The sequence below is a fragment of the Drosophila kikkawai genome, chromosome 3L (genome assembly GCF_030179895.1).
Source record: "Drosophila kikkawai strain 14028-0561.14 chromosome 3L, DkikHiC1v2, whole genome shotgun sequence".
NCBI classification, from domain to species: domain Eukaryota; kingdom Metazoa; phylum Arthropoda; class Insecta; order Diptera; family Drosophilidae; genus Drosophila; species Drosophila kikkawai.
Window position 1 is genome coordinate 19,740,066 of NC_091730.1, and position 25,458 is coordinate 19,765,523.

Below are 25,458 nucleotides of genomic sequence, written 5' to 3' on the forward strand. Positions count from 1 at the left end.
TAATCACTGCTCATCAAGTTTACACTGGGGGAAATGAGAGCATCTATCAATGCTCTCATTGAGCAAATTGATTGGGTTTTTATGCCACTTTTTTAGCGCTCTCAGGGGAAGCCACTCAGGGCTGTTTTGTCTCTATTTGGCACAAGTTAATTGTGACTCAGAAGATGTGGTTTCTTTTCAAAAATGCTTAAAATCCATAGAAGTAGCCTTAATATTCTTTAAGTTCTCTTTAAAAGTTTGTTAAAAAACTCGAAGCTCGAACTATTAAATCTACAATGTGACTACTTTTTAATCGCTGTCAATGAAGTTACTATTGCTGTTCCCCTATTGATCAAATTGATTAGGTTTTAGTGCCACTTTTTTATCTAAAAGCCAGATCCTGAACAGGGTGTTTGTGTCCTTTTGTTTTTTATGTGGCCCAACCTTTTTGCTGTCACTGGTTGGGGTTTTTTTGTTGGGGTTTAAGAAGGATTGCGATCAACAGGACCCAGCCGTTATGTTTAATTGCTGCTCACCGTAAAGTTTGCTCTATAAACATTTTAACTAGGCCTATAAACAGACTAATAGACGCCATCAAGTCGTTTGCATGATTTATGCTTGCCGGTGTACTTTTTCTTTTTGTTTTTTTACGTTAGGTTTGCCTTTCGTGACGTTAACGTTAACAATCTATATACAGGATACATAAAAAGGCTGTAAAAGCCAGAGACAGACATGTGGGGACATAAACTGCTGCAGTAATTGAGGCGGGGCAGGAGATTCGCCTTCGTAGTCGCATTGTTTCAACTCCCCAATTGACGCTTAATCAATACCCGAAATGCCCGAAATGAGAGGAACAAGAGCTATAGAAATATATAAAAGGGATCAGTGATGGCAAATCTAACTTCTAGGGTTTGCTTTTAGAAAATAGAGTCTATTTAATTCATCAAGTTTAAGTATAAAAATAATATTCAGGCCTAAAATCTTATTGAACAAGTTCAAAGACCTAAAAATATATACCAGCAATAACCCAGCTCCTTTCTAGACCCATTTCCCATCCATTTCCAAACGATCTGCTTCCGAAATGGCCTGTTCTGGCATCTCTAATACAGATGGGGAATAGGTCTTGGAATAGCAATGCAATATAAATATTTGACGTGCGAGAACGCCTGCCTTCGAGCTGTGGAAATGGGGATGGGAACCAACTGGCTGCCAAGCAGGCAAGTGAGTTGTTTAGCAGGCGACATAACAATTGCAGATTTGGTGAAATTGCTTTTACTCGCTGCAGACACACACACACGAACACACACAGGAAGCCTCTGGCCCCCAAAACACCCACAAAGGACTCCTCCAGAAGTGCGTATGTCCTCGTCAACGTGTTGTAATCAAATGGAACTTGACGTTGGAATTGCGCAAATTGCGCTTTTATGTAGGCTGTCGATTTGTTCTCTCACACACTCGTCCTCGTGCTGCTCCTGCTCCTGCTCCTTTTCCTTCTCCCTCTTATTTCTTTGTAAAGTGAAGCCTTTTTAAGCAACTCCTTGTTTATTGGCGCCTAGAAGAGCTTCTGCTTACGTGAAGTTGAGTGGGTCTACTGGGTTAGCTTTAATTTAATCGGCAGCAGGCTTAATTTTTTTGCGGAAGAATTTAGTAAACGCTCTCAAGAGAAAAGGATAAGGCTTATCTAGCTTGAGACTCTTACAAAGGTGTAATGATAGAAGGATAATAAGGGTAATATATGATTACTTCAGAGAATGTAGGAAATATGACGGCGAAAGAATATATTTCAATATTTAAACGATTTAAAAAAATAAATCAAAAAGTAGCTTATTTCTATGACATTTATCATAGCTGCTGACACTTTTATAATTGCTTTATATTTTCTCAACTAAAATGAGTTTGAAATGGTTTAATTCTGTCACAACGATAAATAATTGTTTGCTTTTTTTCTAAGTAAAAAAAAAAATTGATAAAAATAGTAGAAACATTGAGCACAGAACCAACCATTAATCTCTTAATAAAAAATAAATATTAAAATTAAATTGCATTTTAAATGAACAATTTGGAAAGCCAAAATAAATCTCACAAACTAATTTCTCCGATTAATATTTATACCTTTTTTTTATAAATATATAAATTTTTATAAATACATACAATTTTAAACAAAACAACTAAATGTCTGTTAATAATTTTTTTAATTTCCCCTTGCTCTGTATCTTCACTGTACCGCATCCTTTGGGCCAAAACTTGAGTAGCACATCTGTCAAATGGTTATTCCGGTCTTTGTTCTAGCCTGGACCTGGTCGCTCCTCGAAGGCGGCTTCCTCCTACCCGAAAATTAGCGCCCAGCCTTTCAAATTGAAAACGTGAACCGTGCGGTTCATTGGTAATTCATTTATGCGCACATTTGGCTAGGTCCCGCCCCCTTTCAGACTGCTACTCGGAGGGGTTTGGTTTGGTTTGGGGTTGTGGGTGGTTATGGGTGGTTGTGGGTCGTAGAACTCGAACCTGCTTTGGTGCTGCAGGTGTTTCGCATAAGAAATGGGCTGCCGGCGGTGTAGATGTAATTTATACTTTTCGCCAGTCGCCACCACGCACGACTTGACGTCCTGATAATGTATCGAATTCATTTTCCAGATACTTTGCTTGCCAGTCTCCACGTTTTGTTTGGCAAACATCACAAAACGCTTTCGACACATTCCCCATTCATACTCAATTACCTACGTGGGCGCTCTGGGTACGGGTACCCTTTCTTCCTGCAGGACTCTCAGGTGCACATGGCCAAGTTTCTGGAGAGAGTTGGCAAAGCTCTGCTTCACTTGGCTGGCTCTTTGCAGATCCTCATCCTGCTTCTTTTTTGGCAACTTTTTTCAGCTTTTTCCCATTCCTTTTCTGTGTGTGTGTGTGTGTGTGTTTGAGTTTCTGGCTTGGCCAACAACGTTCAATGACTTAGCGGAAAGTTTGTTGCAAATATTTGACCAGTGGCCAGGAGAAGCAACCCAACCCAACCCAACGTAACCCATCTCCTGGCCCCTGCAATTATTTATTTGATTTCATTTTGCGTTAGGCAAACACTGCTGGCCAAAAGTTCTTCTCAAATATGCAATTTCTATGCCAGAGAGGGCTCTGCTGTGTGTGTGTTGGCCGACTTAAAAATATTCATATTAAAACATGCGAGGCAATTGCTTTTATGAAGTGCACCAACTCGTAAATTCTACTTTGTGTAATTTACAGCACACTGCGAATTGGATTCGGAATTGCAATCGGAATTCGAACTGCCGGCAAACCGAATTCAAGTGCGGCCCAATGGGGCGTGGTCAAAGGCAAACAAACAATATTTAGTTGCGGCCTTTTCCGCTAAATCAATCATAATCAATATTTAAATTGGTGAAATTGGTGAAATGAGAGAATTACTTTTTTAGAAAATAGCACTGGGCCACTGGGAATAATTTAGGAAAATATGGAAAAAAAATGTATAAAAATATATAATTTGGGAATTATGTTTGATGTGAATTTTTAAATTTTACTGTAGCATAGTATTTTTATATTTGTTTGTTTTGTTTTGAATAAAATTAAGTCATATTAAAAATCCAAATAATTTAAGCTTTTGAAGCTTATAATAATTTATAATTGAGGTGAAAACATTTTTAAATGAAATTTGCACTCATAATAAAATAAAACTGAATTTAGATTTAAAGTAAAACTATTTTTTGTTATTTATCTAAGCTCTTGAAAGGGATATACATCGTAAATAAAAAAACCTTATGCTCTCTGTGAACTCCAAAATCCCACAGAAAGCCTAACATTGTTTTTAAACCATTACATTGCTAATTTAGTTTAAACATAGGGACCTTTTATCAGTGGAAAATCGTGAAAACCCGCAACTAGCAGGCGGCATTTCCTCTATTTCGCGCTTAATTCCACCGCCTGCGAACACGAGAATGCACTTAGAAGAATTGTTGCTGCCGCCAAGTGATTGATTGATTGATGGACAGACGGATGGAGTGATCGGGATTAGCGGGCTTCAAGCGAAAGCGATGCCCATTCATCTTGTTTTCGTGGCTTAGCTAAAAACAACGGCAGCCCACAAAAATATCGCCTTGCTTTATTTTAATTCCTTCGACATATTGGCGTAATTCAATTGAAAATGTTGTGCATGTCGGATGCAGAAGTCAGAGCGGCAAATGTCAAGCGCAAAATCGCTAAAAAATGGCCGCCATTTGGCCATGTTTGTTTGTTTGTGTGCCGGGAATTGGCCAAAAGGAGGGACTGTGGACATTCAGCGATGCCCGTCAATGTTTATTTGGCCGGGCTTTAATTATTTTTACGCCCACCTGGCTGTGCCACGCCCTAAACGGAAATTGCATAGTGTCGCTATCGCTGTCGCTGTAGCTGCCGCCTTTTTGTTTTATTTTAATTGAATTTTGAAATATGTCCACGCCCGTCGCTTATTTTTTCCGTGCGACTTTTGTGTTTTTTTTTCCTGTTTGTTTCCTGCCGTTCCTGCTGCTTTCTGTTTTCCTGTTTTCAGTTGCCGCCCGAAAAATGCAATTAATTCGAGCACTTTTTGAATTGTTCCAATGACCCTTCTCTCCTCGGGAGTTATTTGTTGCCATTGCCGCAATAAATTCTGGACGCTTTAAAAATAAATCAAATGCATTAAGGGCTTCGTTTCTCGCTGCACTTTGACAATTGTTAATTAAATCAGTTTTGGGTGCTGGCCAATTGAAATGGCTTCGTTCACATTTAAATTGCGTTAATCTCCTGCTGAAAACTATTGGCCAAAATGCACCGCATGCCGCAGGCTGGTGGCACGTGCCGTATACTTAATTTGTTCGATTTACCCACTTTATTTGGTGGCGGTGCAGTGATATGACCGCTGGCTGCTTCCATGTTTGACAACACAATTTCGCAAATTATTGTTGAATATTTTCGCATAATATTTGTGGTTATAGCCAGAATTTTAAGTCGATGCTTCGGGCCAAACTATTCCAAGTGCTCAATTGTTTTTATTTGGCCAACACCAACTTTATGAAAGCAGGCAGAATCGCATTGTTGAATCAAGTCCTGAACTCTTGAAATGGTTTTGGGGCTTCAAGTGAAATAATTGCTGACAAGACATTTTGCTGGATACTCCCCGAGGGTTAAGAGCATTAGGGCTTGAATTGTTTCTGCCAGGGAAAGGCTTAAACTGTTTCTTTTCGGAAACTTGCTAACTCAAACTAAAAGCCGATTTAAGTTTCTTCAACTTGCTGCAGTTTATTGAATTTTTGTACTTTTGCAATTCCACTTGATGCACACATGCACACACACAAAGTGGGTTTATTTTTTGCTTATTTATTTACTGGAAATACATTTCGAGTTTTGGCCCAGAGGCGGAACACTGTGCACACAAAGAAATGTTTCAAAATTCATTTCACCTAATTTGCCCTCCCAAGCTGGACGCAATATTGTTATATTTAATGCAATGCTCTGTCTGCAAGCTAATTGTTAATTGAAACAAAAATTCAGAGCCAGGGCAGACAATTAGAGCCAAAAGGGAGAAGGAGAATGGCCGCCAAACAAATGCCAACAATTAACTGTGGCAACAATATAAAGTGGTAGCCCCAGGCGGCTTTTTGGGTGGTCTTTTGGGGCGGTTTTGGGTCAGTTTCGGAGGTACTTTTTATATAGGAGGGTGGGTACTTACCGCTCATCACAATCACGACGAGGAGCAGCAGCCGGGCCACGCAGAGCGTCAGTGGATGGCAGTGGGGCATGGCTGAAGCTGACTGGAAATGGCTGTAACGATGACAGGAGCAGGAGCAGGAACGAGAAGCGGAAATGCAGTAAGCCTGCCCAGGACGAGGGCGTTGCAGCGCCGGCTTTTGCCTTCTAGCCCTTGTTTTTGTTGTCTGTCTGGTTGCAGTCCTGTGTGTGGTCCTTTCTAGGCCGGCAGCAATAACCAAGTTAGCAGCCTCATCATCAGCATCTGCCGCAGCAGCAGCAACGTCATTATCGGGCCTCCCGGCTCTCTATTAACTTGGCCAATTGCCAGGCACAGACAAAGGCCGCTTTGGCTTCTCCGCACGAAGTGTGGTCTGTAAAGAGCAGAGAGAGAAAGCATTACGATCTGTTGGCTGGACTGACGCGAAAGTTATTGCAACTGACAAAGCCGGGCTAAATGCTGGCCAGGAATCGAGAGTCGAGTCGGGTTTATGCCGCAAGAAACCCCTTTCCTGTCCCAGCCCCAAAAAGCACTCATTTCCAGATACTGGAGCGGCTTCTTTCACTTTTGCCACTGCCACTGCAATGGCAATAAAATCAAAAACGACAACGGAAATGAGGCAAAATGATAATGGGGCATGCCGCCTGCATAATGATGGGAGTGCAGTGGGAGTACAGTGGGATATATGAATCTTTTTAGGGATAAATACTGAAGAAATTAAGGTTTTATTTAATTATTTGTAAAAGGAAAATAAAACTACTAAATAAATACATCAAATATATTTTTTAGGATTTTATTTGCCAGTTAATTATGTAATTAAAGTGAAGAACTTTATATGTTTTATATGAATGTATAAATTTCCTTTAACTTTAAATTTAAATGAATTCTTCCTTGTGTATTTATTTAATTTCAAATTTCTATTTGAGAATTTGAGAACTATATCCTTCTATTATATTGATCATAATTTAATTTCCCCATCGTTCATTTGTAATCTCCGTACGTTTGGCATTTTCATTTTTCGGCTACTTAAAAGTTCGGGTCCGGGTCCACGTGCTCAATCTCTGGCAGTAACTCGGGAATTTAATTTGCTAAATATATACATATAATTTATACATTTTTTTGCACCGACTTCTCTCACGGAGCAACGTCTGGCCGGGGCTGGAAAGTTTAAACAGTAATTAAGTTAATTGCCCGTCTGGCAGGCGGCTTAGTTTTGTCCCGCTCTGCTTAGTTCGCTTCTGCTGGGATTTATTCGTTATTCGTTCGTCGGGACTGGCGTCAGTGTACTTTTTTGACGCACTATAATTATTTTAGTCAGGATTCACATTCCCCGGTGAGGGGGAGGGATGATCGATTCATAGGCATTAATGTCATAATAATGACAGCAGGCACATTTATTACGCATACGCCGTGTGCACACGCCGTAATATTCGAGCCAGAATTTCGATTTTTGCGCATATTTATCTACTCGCTCGCAGTACAGCTAAAATTTTTTCCGGCACTCACTGCCATTATTCGAAACGAGGCGGGGGATTCATAATTCTAATGCATGGATATTATGTGCCATAGTCTGCACATGCAAATTGCCGCTACAGCGAACAGCAACCATATATGGGCGCTATATCATCCCGCCTACTTTTCCAACTTTTTTGTATTTCACCCCCTCTCCATCCGCACTTATTGTTAGGAAACGGAAAGCAGGGAGAAAAGTAAAAAAGACCGTTTTTTGCTATTATTGTTAGATATTGGTTGTGCAGAGGAAAGAAAAGTGTGATTTACAAAATTAATTTTGGGGATTTTAGAAACCTGAGACTGAGAAATATGTTGAAATTAAATATTTAGCAAAGTTAAAAGTTATAAAAAATATAATAAAATATTAATTTGAATTTTGAAGTAACCAAAACCTTAAAATTGTTTTCTTTCTTTTAAAGTAAATGAAATATTTTGCTAAATCCCCATTATTTCTCTCTCTGCAGCAACGTGTGTGTTCTCTGTTTTCCGTAGACATGCCAGACTTCAGACTTTGGAAAGCAATTTGCCACGCACTGTCAGTGAAGTGGAACGCAGTGGAACATTTCTAATTTTCAGCTACGAGAAATGTATACAATAAAAAGGCGCTGGCCAAACATTGCCGGAACGCAGCTTCCAAAATTTACATAAATACAAGCACATATACATATATATATATATATATATTCCTCAGAAATACAGAAATGTTGTCTACATTCACAGATGCGCTATGTAAATTGTATCGTACAAAGATTCGCTTTTACTTTTACACGTCTGCTGCTCCCGGAAAAGTATATTTTCGCCTTCCTGCCACTGCCAAGGCATAATCATTAAAAATGCTTCGAGGTCGTCCTGAAAATGTGCTTTAAAAATTACTAATGCAAATGAAAAGTAATGGATGCTGCATAATTGAACCAGATAAGCAAAAAGGATCTCTAAAACAAAAGCTAAACTCTAGTATATATGTCAGGACAGTAGTAATTATTAAGATTCAAGTCGTAAAATGTGTTGTCAATTTCCCTGGGCCACATCAATTAGGTAAATCGGAGATAAACGCACTCTCGTCCTGAGTAATTACCCTTTTACATTGACAAATGTCTGGGCAAAGTTAGCAGAAATTCGATTTAAATTTATGTCGAGTAATAAGAGCAGCAAGAACATAAATATTAATCACTTGAGGAAAATCTACATTCTACCAAAAATATTATAGTTTAATATAATTTCCTCAGCCCCAATAATAATATCAACATTTGTATGCCTTATAGCCAAAATCCTTTGATCTTTGAATTGTTAACAACCTTAAGCCTAAGCCCAAGGCTCGTATACTTAATCGGTTGGATTACAAATCCCGCCCAAATCGTGGCTCATTTTTCTTTCCGTTTTGCTTATAATTACTACCGAGCAGGCAAACCGCCGAAAAGCAACAAAATCGGCAACAAAACGAATATAACATTATAAAGCAATTTGCAGTAAATCACCCAAAGCGACGCGCGTGTTTATAAATCACGAGCAGCCCAAGAGCCAGGCCGTCATCCTCGTTATTTTCTATTTTTTCTTCTCTTTTTCGTTGTTATGGGTATCCCGCTGCTAGCAAACCAAAATCGAAATGAATAATTAATATGTCGCGCCTGCCGCAGAAACCAGACAGAGAAAGTCTTCCATCAAGAGGAAAGAAATGACTTTTTTAAGATTTAGAGGTAGTGCTGCCTGGAATTTTATTAGAAAATTAAAAAAAGGTTTTTAGAAAGAAAATGAAAACGTATATGATTTTTACTAAGAAAATATAATAAGTCAATTATTTATTTAAAATTAAATCCATAAGGAATTTATTTCTATTGAAAATGTTCTATAATTCGGTTTAAAATTAGCTTGAAATTTATATAATTTCCCTACAAATTTGAGAAATAATATATGGTTATATATATGAACAAATCTATCTTGATTTTTCCGACAAATTAACATCACTGACCCCCCATGATGTAAACAAAACAAAAACCATCTCATGTGTGTCCTGCGGCGTCTCCAGCCAAAATGGAATTCGACCAAAGTCGAGACGGCGAAAAAACTCTCCAACAAGATTGACAAATTTGCCTGGGCAAATGAAATGCTTGACTCCGACTACGACTGCTAAATTTTTCATTTATGACAATGTTTACGTAATTCGACAGCCAAAACAATTTCCCAGACTTTTCCAGGCACAGCCGCCGACGTTGTTCTCTCGTGCACGCTCGTACGCAAATGGGCGCTCATTTATTGTCATCCCCGGAAAGGAAAAGGCTCCGGGAAAGGGAAACTGCCCTAAGAGGGGCTAAGAGTATGAAATCAGGGCAAAGGGAAACTCATTCAGCCCAGTTGTTGTCTGTCGTGACTGTCGCCAGGACACCGTGTGGCTGTTACGGGCTGCAGCAATGGCTTTTAAACCGTTTTAAATGGCCGGCGATTTGTTTGAATGTTGTGACATAAAACTGCAATCTATGGCCCATTTCTTGGGGGGGGGAGGCCCAAGGTGAGCGGAAGGCCAGGAAACTCGGTCTAAATAGCTCCATCGACCAGCAACAAGCCGATTCTGCAGTCCATTTACCAAAGCATCCTGCTGAAAGGACCCTAAGGGTGTGGTATAATACTCTACATCCTCTCTCCTTCCCTCCTTGAAGTCCCTCAATAATCAAAGATCTTGTGCAAATTGTGACTAACAGCTTAAGGATTAAGGTTAAGGGAGCTGGCAGAGTAACGATACAGTCCTTGTTTTGGTAGGATACAGGGGGGCTTAACTAAGGCAATAAGAGAAAGGTTAAACTATAAAATAGAACAAAAAAGAAAGGTTAACTGTGTAATATATGATTTCACATTATAGTTAATATCTTTTAATGTATTAAAATATATGTAAAACATCTCTTATAAAACTTGTCACTGCACCATTTCCAGCTAACCATAAAGAACTCATTTGCATTCCGAGAAGTACAACATCCATCCATCAGATAAAATCCTAGTTGGACAATTTCTCACTCGACTGGCTCGTTATCCCTCGTCAAACTTTATGATAATTATGCATATTAAGCGCAGCTCCTAATTGAAATCGACAACAATGGGCAGGAAGGCAGGCAGGCAGGCAGGCGAGCATGGCAAGGCAGGCCATGACCTTGGCACCGAGTCATTAGTCAAACCATTGCAATCGGCAAACAACCGGCAGGCAGTGACCCCCAAAAATGGACGACACACACAAAAAATATGAGAAAATTTTTGTTTTGTTTGGGCCAAAAGGGAGGCGGCCCACTGAAAGCCTTGCGCTTCACGGCATATTAAGCAAAATGAATAAATTACAATTGCAAATAGGCAATTTCCTACACTTCCTTCCTTTTGACATTTCACTGTGTGCAGCGGGCGGGAGTAGCGCCCTCAAATGGGGCGTGGCCGGTCGAGTCCTTCTTGTTGATTTTGCTGTTGTTCCTGCCCGGGTTCCTACTGCTCCTACTGCTCCACCTACTGGTCATGCTGCTGCGGTGGCTGTCAACTTTTTCGGCTGGAAGTGAGCTTCTGGCAGCACTGGTTGGTTTTTGGTCTAAATAACTTCTAATTTGCAATTTTGTTTAATTGTTTGTGGCTTTGGATTTTGACATGATTCCGCACAAGCCTCTGCTTCTGGCACAGCGCACAGTGGGCATTTTTTCTAAAATAATGAATAATTGTGTGTACCAAAGTAAAACTAAATAAGTAATCTAGACAACCTTAAAGATGATGAAGAAAGAAAGACTATGGGTAACAACGAGTAAAGAAGATGTGTAAGAGGCTAGGAGTAAGTGAAACGAGTAAATATAACGTATAAGTATAACGAGTAAATACTATGAGTAACAGTGACGAGTAAAGACAACCAGTAAAGACAACGATTAAGAGTGACGAGTAAAGAAAACGAGTAAGGAGGATATAGAAATTAAAGTGAATGAAAACCTTTTTATATATCCGTTTTATAAATATTTTACATATTCTATTTCAAAATAATATTATACAAAATAAAAATTTTTAATTAAAAAAATATATAAGCTATTATTTTATTTAATACAATTATTTTTATCACCTTGAAATGTAAACCACAAAAGTTAAAATATCATTCCACTGTGTGGCGTGCGGTTGGATCGTAACTGATTGTTTGTGTTTTGCGTTATTTGAGGTTTTTAGTTTGGGTCAACGTCAATGAATAAAGGCACGCACCGGCGAATCCGACAAACCCGCCAAGAACCCACTCACACTCCTTCCGCTCGAACTCAGATCATCCAACTGGACGGCCGCATGTCTTGGCCAAATTATAATAAAGGGTTTCAATTGCGACCGACCGAATATGCGGCCTGCAGCTTAGCTGAAATCGCGTTCGTCCTTTGAGCAATTAAGGCCCGACCAATAGACAACGGCTCTCATTGTTGGCATGGGAATTTCGGAATGCGAAAGCGATAGTTCATGGTCGATTTGAATACGGGAATTCAAAGCAGTCCTCTAATACAGCTTAAAGTTAAGGCCCTAAGTTAGAGACTTTGTGGGCTTCGATTGAGCAGTGAATTACGGACACTTGTGGGGTTACACGAGTACTGAGCCTACTTACAAATTAATCTCTAATTAAATGGCAATTACAAATAAATCTTCAATTAGATGTGACCAGCAGGATATATATATTTCATGGATTCTGAGAAACCTACTGTACAGAAATAGAAGCTTTTAAACTTCATTTCGTAGAAAGAATCCCACGACTTTTGGCCAGCCAATGAAAACCAGTGGAGCAGAACCTGAATGGCATTGTGGCCGCTCCTTCCATTTCGTCCTGCTGCAGCCATTTACGCTGCCAGCAGGTCCTTACAAATTAGCTGAGCGAGTGCCTTGCACTTAGTTTTTGTCTGTGTACTTTTCGAAATTGGCTTTCACACGCCATTTGCATTTAATTGCAGCGTGGGAGGGAGAGTCCTAGTCAGACTCACAGCCAGGAGCCAAGAGCAAAAGGAACAGGAGGAGCGGCCCTGAGCAGGAGCCTTGTTGGCCTTGTTAACAAGCGCATTTGCCTAAAACTGCGTACACAGTGGCAGCGTGGCCATGGGGCGGCAGTGGGGATTTAATTTGGCAAATCAAATATTATTGCTAATACCCATATCCAGGCGTATCTGCATTTCTGTGCCGATAAGTGGCAATTTGGCCATAATGGGCATTAAAGTTTTTGCCATTCGACTAAGTGAGACTTTAATGCCAGCTGACGACACTTAAACCGCCATCTATCCTCATCATCGTCATCTCCCCGACAGTGTTTATTGTCAATAAAGCCTTGGCAAACAACAAATGCGACACAGAAAATATTGTAAGTGTGCAGTGAATGCCATCTAAATGTCTATATGCGATACATGTACGTATGTATTTTCTACGACTAGATTGAATTGGAAAGTCACCATTTCCACGTCTTCCGCTCCACGTTACCCCTACGTCCTGCCAATCCCAATCCCATTCCGTATTTCGATCCCACTTCAATTGAAAATTGTCTGCGTGGCAAAAGTGAAATGCTTCGGCAGAAAGAAAGAGAGGAGAGCCTGGGAATCGGAGAATCGAATCGGCGTCTCCTTCAGTGATTCAGGACCACTCCTCGAATCCACTCCACTCCACACGGACGCAACTCGCTCCAAGGATTCCCGAACTCTATGCCGATGCCATTGATGTTTTGCTGCGCACTCGAGTGTGTTTTCTTTAGTAATGGAATTTATTAATATTTCATTGTGTGGGCCCGTGAAAGTCGGTGGCAGTTAGGGAGCAGAGGGGCGAGACGGCAGGCTTTGAGTTCCCAGCAAATTTGTGGCCGACTTTAAGGAATGTCAACAATTGCCAGGCACTGGGAATGCGCCCAGCCATCGCCTCGCTTCAAAATGTTCTCCAAGGAAACTTTCACTCCCCGGGTTAAGTACTTTCTGAGGTTTCCATTAAGTATCGAAAGAAAAGTTCAGCCAAGACACGGAAAATATGCCATGCAAGTGGGTCCACGTGCTTGAAAATAATTTATGTAGTGATATTTATGGCATATAAAATATATTGTCGATGTCCATGATGATGATAGGGAGTGTCTAGCTATCAGGTTGTTTTATTATAATTGTATAATTATTATTGAGGCTACAAATATAATAAGATTTTAAGTTCCCATCTTAGAGTAGTATTTCCTAGACGAATTTCTGGAACATCCAGAATTTTAAACATAAAGTTGGGGTGTCGAGGCCCAGAAATGCATAATTCATGTGGCGGAGAGTAGAGTGTGTTGGTGTTGGCCAAAAACTTTCGCATTGCTGGCCAAAAGAATTCTTGTTGACCAACAAAGCGCATAATGCAACTTTCCAATGGTGAGACGCCTCTGCTCCCCATAATCATTTCAAATTCCACAACAAACAGCAAAATCAAATTTCAGAACTCGTAAGAAATCCTGCATGTCATGCACCACTCCCCATCCTCCCACACTCCTAAATTCGACCATTTTCCACCCCTTTTAGCGCCGCTTTTCCGCCCGGGACTCTCTCATCTCCTTACTGCCGCAAACTTTTCAGCCATGGAATACGAATTTTGGCACAATATCACATACCAAAAGAAAAAAGAGAGGAATGTAGGGGAAAAACTCTTCTGATTTCAGCAATCAGCCGAGCAGACCGAACGACCGACCGCCGCGCAGCTTGTGAACAATATGAAAATAATAAAAACAGTTACATAAATCAAAAATGATAAGGAAAAACAGTGCATAAAAGTTGGGCATTGAGGGAAAACTCTACAGAAACGAGACTGCAACGCGGGAGTTTTCTTCCTTCGAGGGATTGCAATGCAAAACACAAAGCGGAGAGCAGAAAATCGAAAGTTGAGCTCCATCTAAGAAGGAAATCAACTTGAACAACAGGAAGCGTCTGCCTCTCACTCCCTCCTCCGGTTTAAGCTCTGCCCCTGACTCTTTCTATCGGAAGGCAAAGGTGAAAAATGCGTGTCAATTTTTTTCCTATTTACTCGGATAACTTCTCTCTCCACAAAAGCAAAAACCATCTGCAAGCGTTGAAATATGGCGGTGCAAAATAAGGGTTACCGAGATTTTACAATGGTAAATATTGCGTTCTCTTGTTATTCACACTGAAATATTGATAAAAATCTTTAGAGTTTCAAGGTGAAGAGGAGTTTTAGCTTGTTTTTGAGATATATATGCGGGATATCTATAAAATGCTGTACAGGAGGGTTAGGAAATCATTGAAACTACCGTTTCTTAAAGCGTTTTTTAACTAGAAGCTCAGTTTGCATCATCATTATTTGGTAATAAAATTATTCAATTAAACAGAACCATAATAGAAAAGATATAGGATATTATAGCTGCTCTAAAGTCCTTTCTTATTTTTCCCTGCGTAGCCCATCCTGGCATTATCATATCAGCCTGTGACCACTTGGCAATCTCTCTCGCTTAGGACTGACAATCGACAGCCGATCGAATCGAATCGAAAATGCAACTGCTGGGTCCTGCCTTATTTATATGGCACTGCAGTGGAGCTAGGGCCCCGGGTCCGCCCACAGAGATAACCGGGGGAGACGACGACGAGTGATTTGTTGTCCTGCCAGCAGACTGTGCATACAAAATTACAGACATCGAAGCTCGGAGCTGAGGCTGCTGGCAGTTAATGTGAAAAATGTGTTGAAAATCGCATTCATGCATAGATTTTTCTCACTCCTCCCTCCCTCCCGGCGCTCCTCTTTTGGCATCACGAGAATTTGCCCCATGTTGATTTGTTGGCAGCCACTCGCCGCCGTCGTCGTCGTTGTCGTTGTCGTCGCACACTTGCCGTATTGATTTAGTTGCCCTTTGACCCGGCGAACGGGCCAAACAAATCAAGATGGGGGGCAGCTGATGGTTGACTTAAAGCCGACACAAAGCTGCTATGAAATGCAATTAAGCCAACGCCTCTGCATGGAGGATCTGGGCTCTGGACTCGACTCGGCCACAAGCCGCAAAGCCAAGTTCCGAGGCTTCGAGCCTGGATGAGTGGCTAACCGTTGGCCAAATATTTGCCCAGACTTGGCCAAGTTGGAGCGGCCGTCCGGCTCTTAATGGACCACATTAGAGACGAAATACGAGCACATTTGCGGCATTCACAAAAAGGTAAACTAACTCACACACACACTCGAAGTGCGTCCCTCCCTCATAAATGTGCAATTTATGGACAATAATTGCCAATAAGAGCCACACAGCTGTCGTCGTGACTCCACACCGCCGTATAATAAAATCCTCCGGCTCTGCATTATCCTGATTCAGTTGCTGTTTATGTGTGTGGCCTCCTCTACTTTCATTTGCATGGCCGAATATATTAGGGGGCCAGCTCAATTTGCTCCTCGGGAGCTATGCTACATGTAAGCCGACTCTGGATTTGTTGGTCTATCTCACCGAGGATTTGACTTTAGTCTGATTTATGCCTGCAAACTGCTAATGGACCAGCTTTATAGTGTGTGTTAACTTGTATCTGGAAATCTAATTCAATTTGGGAAGAAATGCGTTGACTAATTAGATTATCTAGTTATATTTTGCCAAATTATTTAATGTGTAAGCACTCTCAGTACCTGGAGGAAGACAGCTTAAGGTATAAATCTGCTAAAATAATTTTTTAAGAACCTTAAAATATATTTCTTTGCATAAATAGGGATGAAAAATAATAGAAACAGTTGTAAAAAATATAAATTAATTACAGTCTCTGCTAGTTAAAAATATTTATAATATATATCAAGAAGTTACTTATGTCTGCCTCTTGCCTATAATAGTATATACTCCAGTTATTATTACCATTCTAAAGATCATAGATAAATATAATGAGAAATTGATATCATCAAGGTAAAACGCCACATTTGAAATCAAACCAGCAAACCAACTTGCATTTAATTAAAGTTCAACTGTCTGCTGCAATTATTAATTGCCAATATAAGGGCTTGATTAAGTCGGGATTTAATTAGCCCTGATGTGTGCACACTCCGCTGGGAAAACTTTATGATTTCCACGACCTACAAGCGAGAACTGTGCCAATTAATCTTGCACTAAAATCGCGTGTGCTTTTCACCATTTTAATTTAATTTATGTTGCCTACTTATGTGGGCCAAAAAGGAACGTTTAAATCAATCAGCAGCAGGAGCTGGCACTCGAACAATTTGCAAATGGTTTATTTATACATTCAATATTTCAACATTTGTATCTGTGCTCCGCGACAACCGCAGCTGCAACCACACGAAGATTTCTTCCTCCATCCGTTTGTTTAATGGCCCGAACGAGCGTCGCTTTTGCATCAGCTTTAATGGCAATTTAAAATGTCGGAAAGCCGCAAATTTCCGTTATTCATACAAAATTAAACGCAAATACGCTGCAAAGAGCATTTGCACAGACACTCACACTTGGCAAACAATGAACACCACACTTTCGCTGCGACTGAGTGCGAGTGTGGATGTGGGTTGTGAATGTGGGTTGTGATTGTGGGTTGTGAATGTGAGTGCAAACGTGCCGCGAGGAAATTAATTTCCGACAGAAGTCACACAGAAAGGCATCGGGACGGGCGGCCATGATAATTAAGCCCACTCACACAAGGACCCACGGACCCGCGTACACATCCCATATCCTGGCCACACGTCTGACGGCCTGTTTGCCTTGAAGACGGCCACTCACGGAGGACGCAGGACGTCGAAAGGATGTCGGTCGCGAGCCATCCACACCAGAAATGGTAGCCGCTGACAAACGCCGACCATGGCTGGTTGCGGACAGCGGACAGCGGTATCTCCCTTGAACGGACACCGTAAAAAGGGGAAGGCAGACAACCGACTCCTCTCACCGAGGGACGGCTGTGGCCGTGGGCGCAGCTGTCATCGGGCAGCGATAAATTTTGGAGGCCAATGCCGGGCGGCGACATAAATCAGCCCAAAGATTTATGGCGATTTGCGCAACTTGGCGTGCGCGATAAAGACCCAAAGAATGCGACCAAGGCGGCCTGATCCGGGAACGACTGTTGCTCTTCGTCTGACATGGCCAGCATAGTTCATAATGAGTTAAGGCTGTAAGGAGAGGTGATGGACTAAGGGATACCTCGCTGGCAACAGGCAGAAAAAGGTATAATAATGTATAGGGAAATATATAGAAAGAATACTTTGATAAGTTTATTTTGTAATAGGAAACCTTTTTAAAATATATGTATTATGTTGGACATAAATTTAAATAGAAATTATATGTTTATAATGATTTAAAGGATTTGGATGAGTACTAAGTACTAAAACAATACATACATACTCCACAAAAGACTTGACTTCTAGGTAAACAAAAGAAACATAATCCACTTCTCTGAACCTACAAAAGGCAATTAGCAAATGTGCTGAAACTGTTAGGAAACTGTCCCCCTCAAGGCAAAAAATCTATGACAGAATAGCCACAGCGCTGTAATTAATTAACATATTTAATGTCTGTTTTCATAAGGACCCCCCCACTCGATGACTATACAGGGTATTCGGCTTAGTGAGACAGCGGTACAAAGGCGACACAAAGTTAACAAGGGACCAGGCCACCAGACCACTTTCCATTTCCGAATTCTTTGTGATTATCACACTGGGACCCATTTCCCACAATATCAGCAAATTGAAAAGGGTAAGAATGTCCACTCCACTTCAACCAATCTCACTCCAGCTCCAGCTTCAGCCGAAGCACTGATATACAGAGATATAGACAGACACGACACAGGCCGGCCGAGCGATAAGATGACCAACGACGAATGTTGGATGTGGGTCAGCAGAGGAGCAGCACTGGACAAATTCATTAGGCGCCGGATATCGTAAAAGCTGCCCCAAAGCCGGGCGAATGTCTCAATTTACATTTCGAACATATTTTCATTAGTGGCAAGAGCGCCTGGACTCCGACCATCTCATTTCATTTAAAAAATAAACCCGTCGAGGGAGGATACGAAATTCTTAATATTCATGCCGATGCTATGGTCCTGGCATTCCCTCATCTCATCTTCCGGCTCGCCATTCGCGATTCGCGTTCGCCTTCGCGGCCAATATTAAAAATAAAGTCCATCACTTACAGTCGCTTTCTTATTTATGCGACCGCCCGTCGACGGCCTCGCGTCCTTTCCGTTGATATTCCGGCTTTGCGACCGCACTTGGCTCGTTCTTCGTGCTCCATTCTCCGGCCGGAGAATCACAATCATAAAAGTTAACTTAAGCGGCGGCCAGTGAGTGGCGAATCCTGTACAGTGGGCACACAATAGGGACGACGGACGGATAAATAGACGGACTGCCGGCGCGACGGCGAGTCAGTCGGTCGAGGCGAGGCTGCTCCAGATGAAAGTGAAAGTTAAGAGCCCTTTAAAACTTTTTCTTTTTATGACTTATTGCGCTCTTGAAGGCGACGACAGAGTACACAAAGAGAAATATATCCTATTAATAATATATACCTAACTTAATAAATTATTTTTTCAAGTAAAAATGAATTAAGGTTGTTAATATTTATATATATTATAAGAAACATAGTTTTAAGCATTTGAAAACAAATTAAATAGCCAAATTTTTATTTAAAAAAAAATTGATACTTAACTTTAATGGAAAATTGTATTATAATGAGTTTTTTTTATACAAAATAAATATATTTAAATCTAAAAAATATGGCATTATAAATATGAATCTATTTTAATGTTTTTGGCAAAGTCAAAATAAACTATGTTTGTAAAGATATAAGTTTAAACAATATTATAGCTCCTTAAACTTCTCAAACTTAAATAATATTTAGTTCTAATAATTAAAAGAACTACTCTTGATCTAAATTCTTATACAAAAAAATAATACTTATATTATATGCATTTTGTTAGCATCTTTTTCCACCAAGTGTATAAATACAAGAAGAACGCGGAGCCTGTGCGTGAGCTTTTATTATTATTATGCTCGCTATTGCTGCAGTTGTAGTTGGGGCTGTTGTTGTTGGCTTTGTGTTCGATGTTGTTGTTGCTTTTCTAGCTGTGCCTGGCCATAAATATAAATAGCAACTTAAAATTTGCAAGCCACGCAGCGAAGCTCCATTCAAAAGCCGCCCACGGAGCGTATGAGTAATGCGAATCGAAAGAAGAACGTCTGGCCAGGTGGTGCTCCCCACTCCACCCACACACAAAAACCCACAAACTTTAGCATGCAAATGGAAAAATGAATGAGAATCAGGCGACAGCCGAACCCCACTCCTTGGTCGTGGCTGCAACCCGCGAAGGATAAACAACATTCAGCGCAAATACATTCATAACTACCTTGGCTAAGAACAACATAAATGTTGATATGTGTCACATTATGCCATTTGGAGCAGGGAGTGTGGGCCGCAGGATGCCCGCGGCTGCTGCCACGACCTTATCCTTATCCCAACATTGCCATAAATCTTGCCAAGAGCCGGGGATATCTTGCTACAATATTTGCTGACATGACAACCGAAAAACATACTCTCGGCACAGCGAAGGTGATAATGACAGTTTAGGCATTCATTACACGTGTTGCTGATAAGGCGGGGGTGCTTACACCCACAGACGTACAGACGCACAGACAGGACACCCACAGGAACAAGGAGAACAACAACAGTGACATGACGCCGCTGATAAAAGTCAACAATATAAATTAATAAAGCTGGCAGGCGCGAGCGGCGAGAGGCCCCCAGGGATCCTGTTCAATGTCCTGCGTGTTTGCCATAATAATATATTTCATTCGAATCAACAAGCCAGCCCAAGACAGCGAGCAGGACACGAAGGACCCTCGCCGGAGATATATTCATACATTTTAAAATATGCACATTATGGCCACGAGTAAGCTGATATTTATGCTAATGAACCGACGACAGTTGCCCCTGGACGAGGCCATTCATTTCCCTCGGCCGACTGCCAAAGCAATTACTATAATTGCTCACTCACCCAGGCCCCCAAAGAGGAGCTACAGAAAAGTATAAGAAGAGCGTGGGGTCCACCAAGCCACGCCACGCCACGCCACACACATCAATATTCATTTAATTCACATGCAAAACTTTCTTTTTGTTTGACTTCCACAAACAACGGGGCCCAAAGTTTCGCCCATCAAATCAAATATCAAAGCAACACGTGTGCGGAGCACAAACACATCCACGCAGCAGAGATCATCAAAGGCCGCCGTCTCCGGTCCGGAGTTAATGAGAGCAAGATGTTGCCACATTCGGTCGAGGAATGTAATTAAAATTTTGCACAATAAATTGCTAGCTTTGCACTTGGCACGCTCAATGGATAAGGCCAATATTGGATTATCAACACGAGTTTCACTGCGATTAATCTTCATTTGTGGAAGCTTTTCGAATTTAAGTTTTTAATATTGGTATTTAAAATTGTTATGTATTAAACGGAGAACTGTAAGCATACTAATTTAATTCCCAAATACATTTAAATATTATTTCTAGTAATGATATTATTTCTAATTATAATTAATTTATATTGTTAAAAATTTAATCTAAATCCCAGACATTCAAACCCATCAAAGACAGGAAGTAATGAGACCAAGATGCTTGCCACATTTTAGCCAGAGAATGTAATTAAAATTTTTCCCAATATGTAGCACACTGTCTGGCTAAAATCAATATTTGATTTGATTGAAGCATCTCTCCATCTCGCCATTGCTCCTCCCGGGAGGCCTTCTCCAATCATTTGTTGATTGCGGCGGCCGCAGAATCAACAGGAAGCGAGAACTCGGAAAACTCTGTGGAAAGCTCTCTAAAGAGTGAAGAAAAACTCTGGAGGCTGGAGCCAGAACAAATCAGCGGAAAGTAAACTTCATTAACATTTCAATATTTCGCTTCGGTTTTTTTTTCTCTTATTTTTTGTACGCATTTACTCAGGGCCCTCTTGCAAATCAGTTTGCTGATTTTTTACATTATTTATTCAGATTTTGCGCCTGTTGCTGTCATTGCTCTTTCTGTTCGCTTCATTTGGGTTCTTCGCCTCACCTTGGCGCATTCATTAGGTGAATGACTTCAGCCTCCATCAATTGTGCACGTGCCACGCCCCCATTACCATTACCTGTACAAAAGGCCAAAGGAAAGTCTGCTTCGATGTCGAACACAAAGGAATTCCAATTTTAATTCTTCTCGAAGCCTTAGCTCCTTCAAGACTTGGCGTAAAATTTATCAGTAGCCAAGAAGTAAAGGGAAAAGGACCAAGACTAAGCCAAATTGTATTTCCAGCTCGCAAGGTGGCCAGAGTTCTAGGAAAAATGTAATGGGTTGCCTTCTAGGAACTGATGCGACATCAGTCCGATATGAATATTAAAGCTTTTAAATATTCTCCACGCCATAATAACAACTAGTGGCATAAATATTATTTAAAACAGCTTGAAAGGCATTAGGGGCAAAGCACTTTTCATTATCACCCCGGGGTCTTAACTGGCCCTTATTTCCCAAATACGCGCCCAATTAAAACATAATTCATGGCCAACAGCAGCTTAGTGCTCTTTATGCTCCCAATGGCTCCCCGGTGAGCATTTGTAACTGCACAACAATAACCGAGGCAGGAAAATAAAAATAAAAGGATGGAGGATGAGCGAAGAAGAGATAGCAGCAGAGGTAAGCAATGGCAAGTCGACTTTAATTTGTTTTTCGTGTGGCCCGAAATGAACTCTCCGCCAGTTCGGGGGCATAACATTTGTGGGCATATAAAAAAATATCATAACTATATATAGTATATTTACAGAGGGGTTTCAGGGCTCAGAGCTCAAAGAAAAATGTAAACAATTTTTTTTCGGGTACCAGAAACATGTATGGTTTTTTATGGAGACCCGGATGGTGCAAAAAGCAGGCCAATGGCCAATGGCCAGCGGCAAATGGGCAGACAAATGCACTGGGGTGCCACAAACAGACAGTCGGACCACTGACCCACTGCCCAAGTGAGCAGAGGAGCCAGAGATACCAGAGGAGCCGGAGGAGCAGGAGCATGGAGCAGCATAACGAGCGCTTAAATAATTAATATTACTCATACGCAGTGTTGGCTGCGACTCCTTGGTATAAATCATAAAACGTGCACTCAGCGCGCATATTAAATCCTTCGGGCTAATGAACGCTGAAACTGATTGATGAAGCCGAGACGCTCTCAACTCCTTCTTACAGTCCGTCCAGAGTGTATCTGGTATCTGGTATCTTTGTAACTTCAATTAATAACGGAGCGCGAAAAGTTTCACTTTGGCAGTAGCATTAACATTTTGCATTCATTCATTAGCAAAGAGCCAAGCAGAACAAACTTTACTTTTTGCGATGATAAATTGTGCAATTTTTGGAAAACTTAACCTTGCCGGAGGAAAGGAGGGGAGCAGCGAGGGGCGCGAATCAAACTTCCCTCTCTAATTCATTTTCATTTAGCCCCGAAATATGAAAATGGAAAAATATGTGACCCTTTTTATATTTTTATGCCCCGACACTCCTAATCAAGATAAACAGAGGACGACAGTATAACAAGTTGTCAGATGCTTGTTAGGATTTCTAGGTTGCCTTGCAAGTTGAAGTCATAAATTACAGGAATTTAATTAAAAGTTAAGGTAAGTATGTTAAAATAATATAATATATCAGTCTTACAAAGTTCTCTCAGATAATCAGTAGTATTAAGTATTAAGTTTGCTTATTTTCAAGCTTAAATAACCCCTTTAAGGAGTATCAATTAGTCTAACCTCATAACCGCAAGACATTGACATTCGTCTTACTGTCCGCCTTTGTTGTTTCTTGGGTTCCCTGGGACAGAACATAATTTGAATTATTAATTAGCGCGTAATTAGTCGGGTTGAGGTTCGTTCGCCCTGTTTTTTCCATCGTTCCCTGACCACGTCTTGCGGCCATAAATTTAAAACCTTTGATCTGCCCGGGGATTCTACGTCTTTTGATTACCTAATTCATTTACCTCTCTGCCCGACACCAAAAGTTTTCCGCTTGTAAAATGCATAGAAATTTATTGGGCAAAAAATAACTCATTATGTGTCAGTATCCCACCCCCGAGAGCTCCTCGCTTGACCCAATTAAGAAATAGGAACTCAAATCTGAAAGTTTCGCTTTATGTTTCACAAAACCCTCTTCAAGTCCCCTAAATAAAGGGCCAACAACCGCGACTGTCCGCGCAATTAAAGCCACTGTGCAGTGGCTTATCGAGTGAAGCCCACACTCAAGGGGGCCCCCTTGAATGATCCTCGGCACAAACTCAAACTCAAACAACATGCAATGACAGTTTTATTTATTTTTCAGCGTTGTGCTTAAAATAGTCAAAAAGTTTTAATGACTTTACGCTGGCTAAGCGACAGCGTGCCAGAGTCCCCCGATATACAAGGGGAAATAATAATAAAAAAGCGGAATTCGTAAAATGAAGCCGCAATCTTGAGTGAGTTGAGTGGCATAAAAAGTCAGAGGCAGAGCCGAGAACAGCAAAAATCGTTTACAAATTAAATGTAAATGCTCACAAAAGCAGTTGTTAAATGTCAATTCGAATTTTCATAGAATTTTGATAAGCCCCGAAAGAAGAGAAGACCCCCTCCCTCCATAGCTAGTTTTCTCTGTGAAAATCCGAAAATGGCATAAAATTACGTCAATAAAAAAGGTAAGCGACAACAGCTCGCATTTATATGCATGCACGAGGGTCTGGGTTGCTCACCTCTCTCTCTCCATTTGCATGCATATATATTATATATCGGGTGTGCGGGTATTTATAAGCAGGGAGACCCCCTCGGATCGCTTGGCATTTTATCGAGCAAACTTTTCGACATATAATTCACACCAGCTGCTAATTTAAGCGCCCGAATTAATGACTCCGGCATAAAATTCTACGAGCCCTACACGACTTTAGACGGGGGTCGAAGGGTCCTCGTAAATATCCAGCTTAAGCACGCGACAGGATATGGTCAAAGGTCGGAAGTCGGGGTCGGATCAGCCAGATTCAGTCATAAAACCCTTATAAATTATATGTCGCCGGAGCTTTGATTACCCTTGGTGGGTGCCAAGGCGGTATTTGATTTTAATTTGATTAATTATGGGCACCTAAGCAGTAGCCTTACATAATTTCTGTATCAAAAAACTTAATGAAAGTGTCAAAACGGCTATATAAACTTTACGAAAAAAAAAAAAAGTCGCTTTTTTTCCAAGAACTTTTACAGTGTCAAAATGGCGCAAAGTTTGCCAGAACTAAGTTAACCAACTGCTGTCCCCGAACACAATCCAAACACTTCAGTAAAATATTATTTCATTTCCTTTAAGCCGCATTTCAGTGACCAAGTTTTTATGCCTTCGCTTAGCTGCAGCCCGCCCGCAACTTTCAAATGCCGCACAATATTTAAACTTTGCCCAATTATAAGTTCAATTATACCGCCCGCCTCTCCCTGCGTTTGTGTGTTAAAAACAAGAACTGTTTAATTTCGGTCAAAACATTTGCTCTACTTTATGGCATTATAAAAGAGCAAACCAGAAACGAATTTGTATTTTCACGCTGTCCCCTCGCCCTTCGCGTGGCAACAGTGTTGAACATGGCCAATTTGCTGCGGACAGAGGACCCCGGGCGGACCTCGTCCCAGGACCTTTTGGCCGGCGGAACTTTGACGTTTCGGTCTGTCAAAGTTTCGAAGCTTGCGCGCTCGCACTGGAGTGACAGCAATATATACATATATACACTCTATATATAAGGATATATGTATATATAGAGTGAGACCCTCTGGGTTAGAGCATGATTAAATCAGAGCCGCACAAACTGCATTATAAAAGTTATAGAAAAAATTGGTAAACAAGTAGACGATAAAAAGAGAAACCAACGCATAAAATTGCATTAAGCCTTGTGCTGTTGTATTTTATTTGGCCAATTGCTGTTGTTTGTCTTTAGTTTTGACTTAGTTTGTTATTTTCACAGCAATTTAAAGAGAACAGCAAAAAAAAAGCTAAAAAAAAACCTAGTTTTCGCAACGAAAACGCAAATAAAATGCAAATGAAATTTGTGCTAATAAAATTCAGTTACAAACTTTCGGCAATGGCATACGAAAATATTGCTCACTGGCGACAGCCGCGGAATGCGTTATTTACACAGTTCGTCCTTTACACACACCGACACACCCACACAGTCGCACACCCACACACACGCTGCTGTGTTGCTGCTGCTGACCTGGTGTTGCATAAATTAAGGCACCCGCAATGCATCGCATTTGACATTTGAACCGCTCGACCGCCACAAAATTGGCAACTGCCATCCGCAGATGGTTTTCGCCATTCA

General features: G+C 40.9%; 1 protein-coding gene across 2 annotated transcripts in view; it reads right to left on the bottom strand.

Annotated features, from left to right (window-relative positions):
- Positions 1-25,458, bottom strand: part of dpr6 (defective proboscis extension response 6) — a 102,318-nt gene that overhangs the window by 64,157 nt on the left and 12,703 nt on the right. For both annotated transcript variants that reach the window (XM_070286100.1, XM_070286099.1), the window contains exon 2: positions 5,666-6,056. In XM_070286100.1, coding sequence (XP_070142201.1) covers positions 5,666-5,735 — 70 coding nt within the window. In that variant the 5' untranslated portion in view covers positions 5,736-6,056. The remainder of the gene's footprint in view (positions 1-5,665; positions 6,057-25,458) is intronic.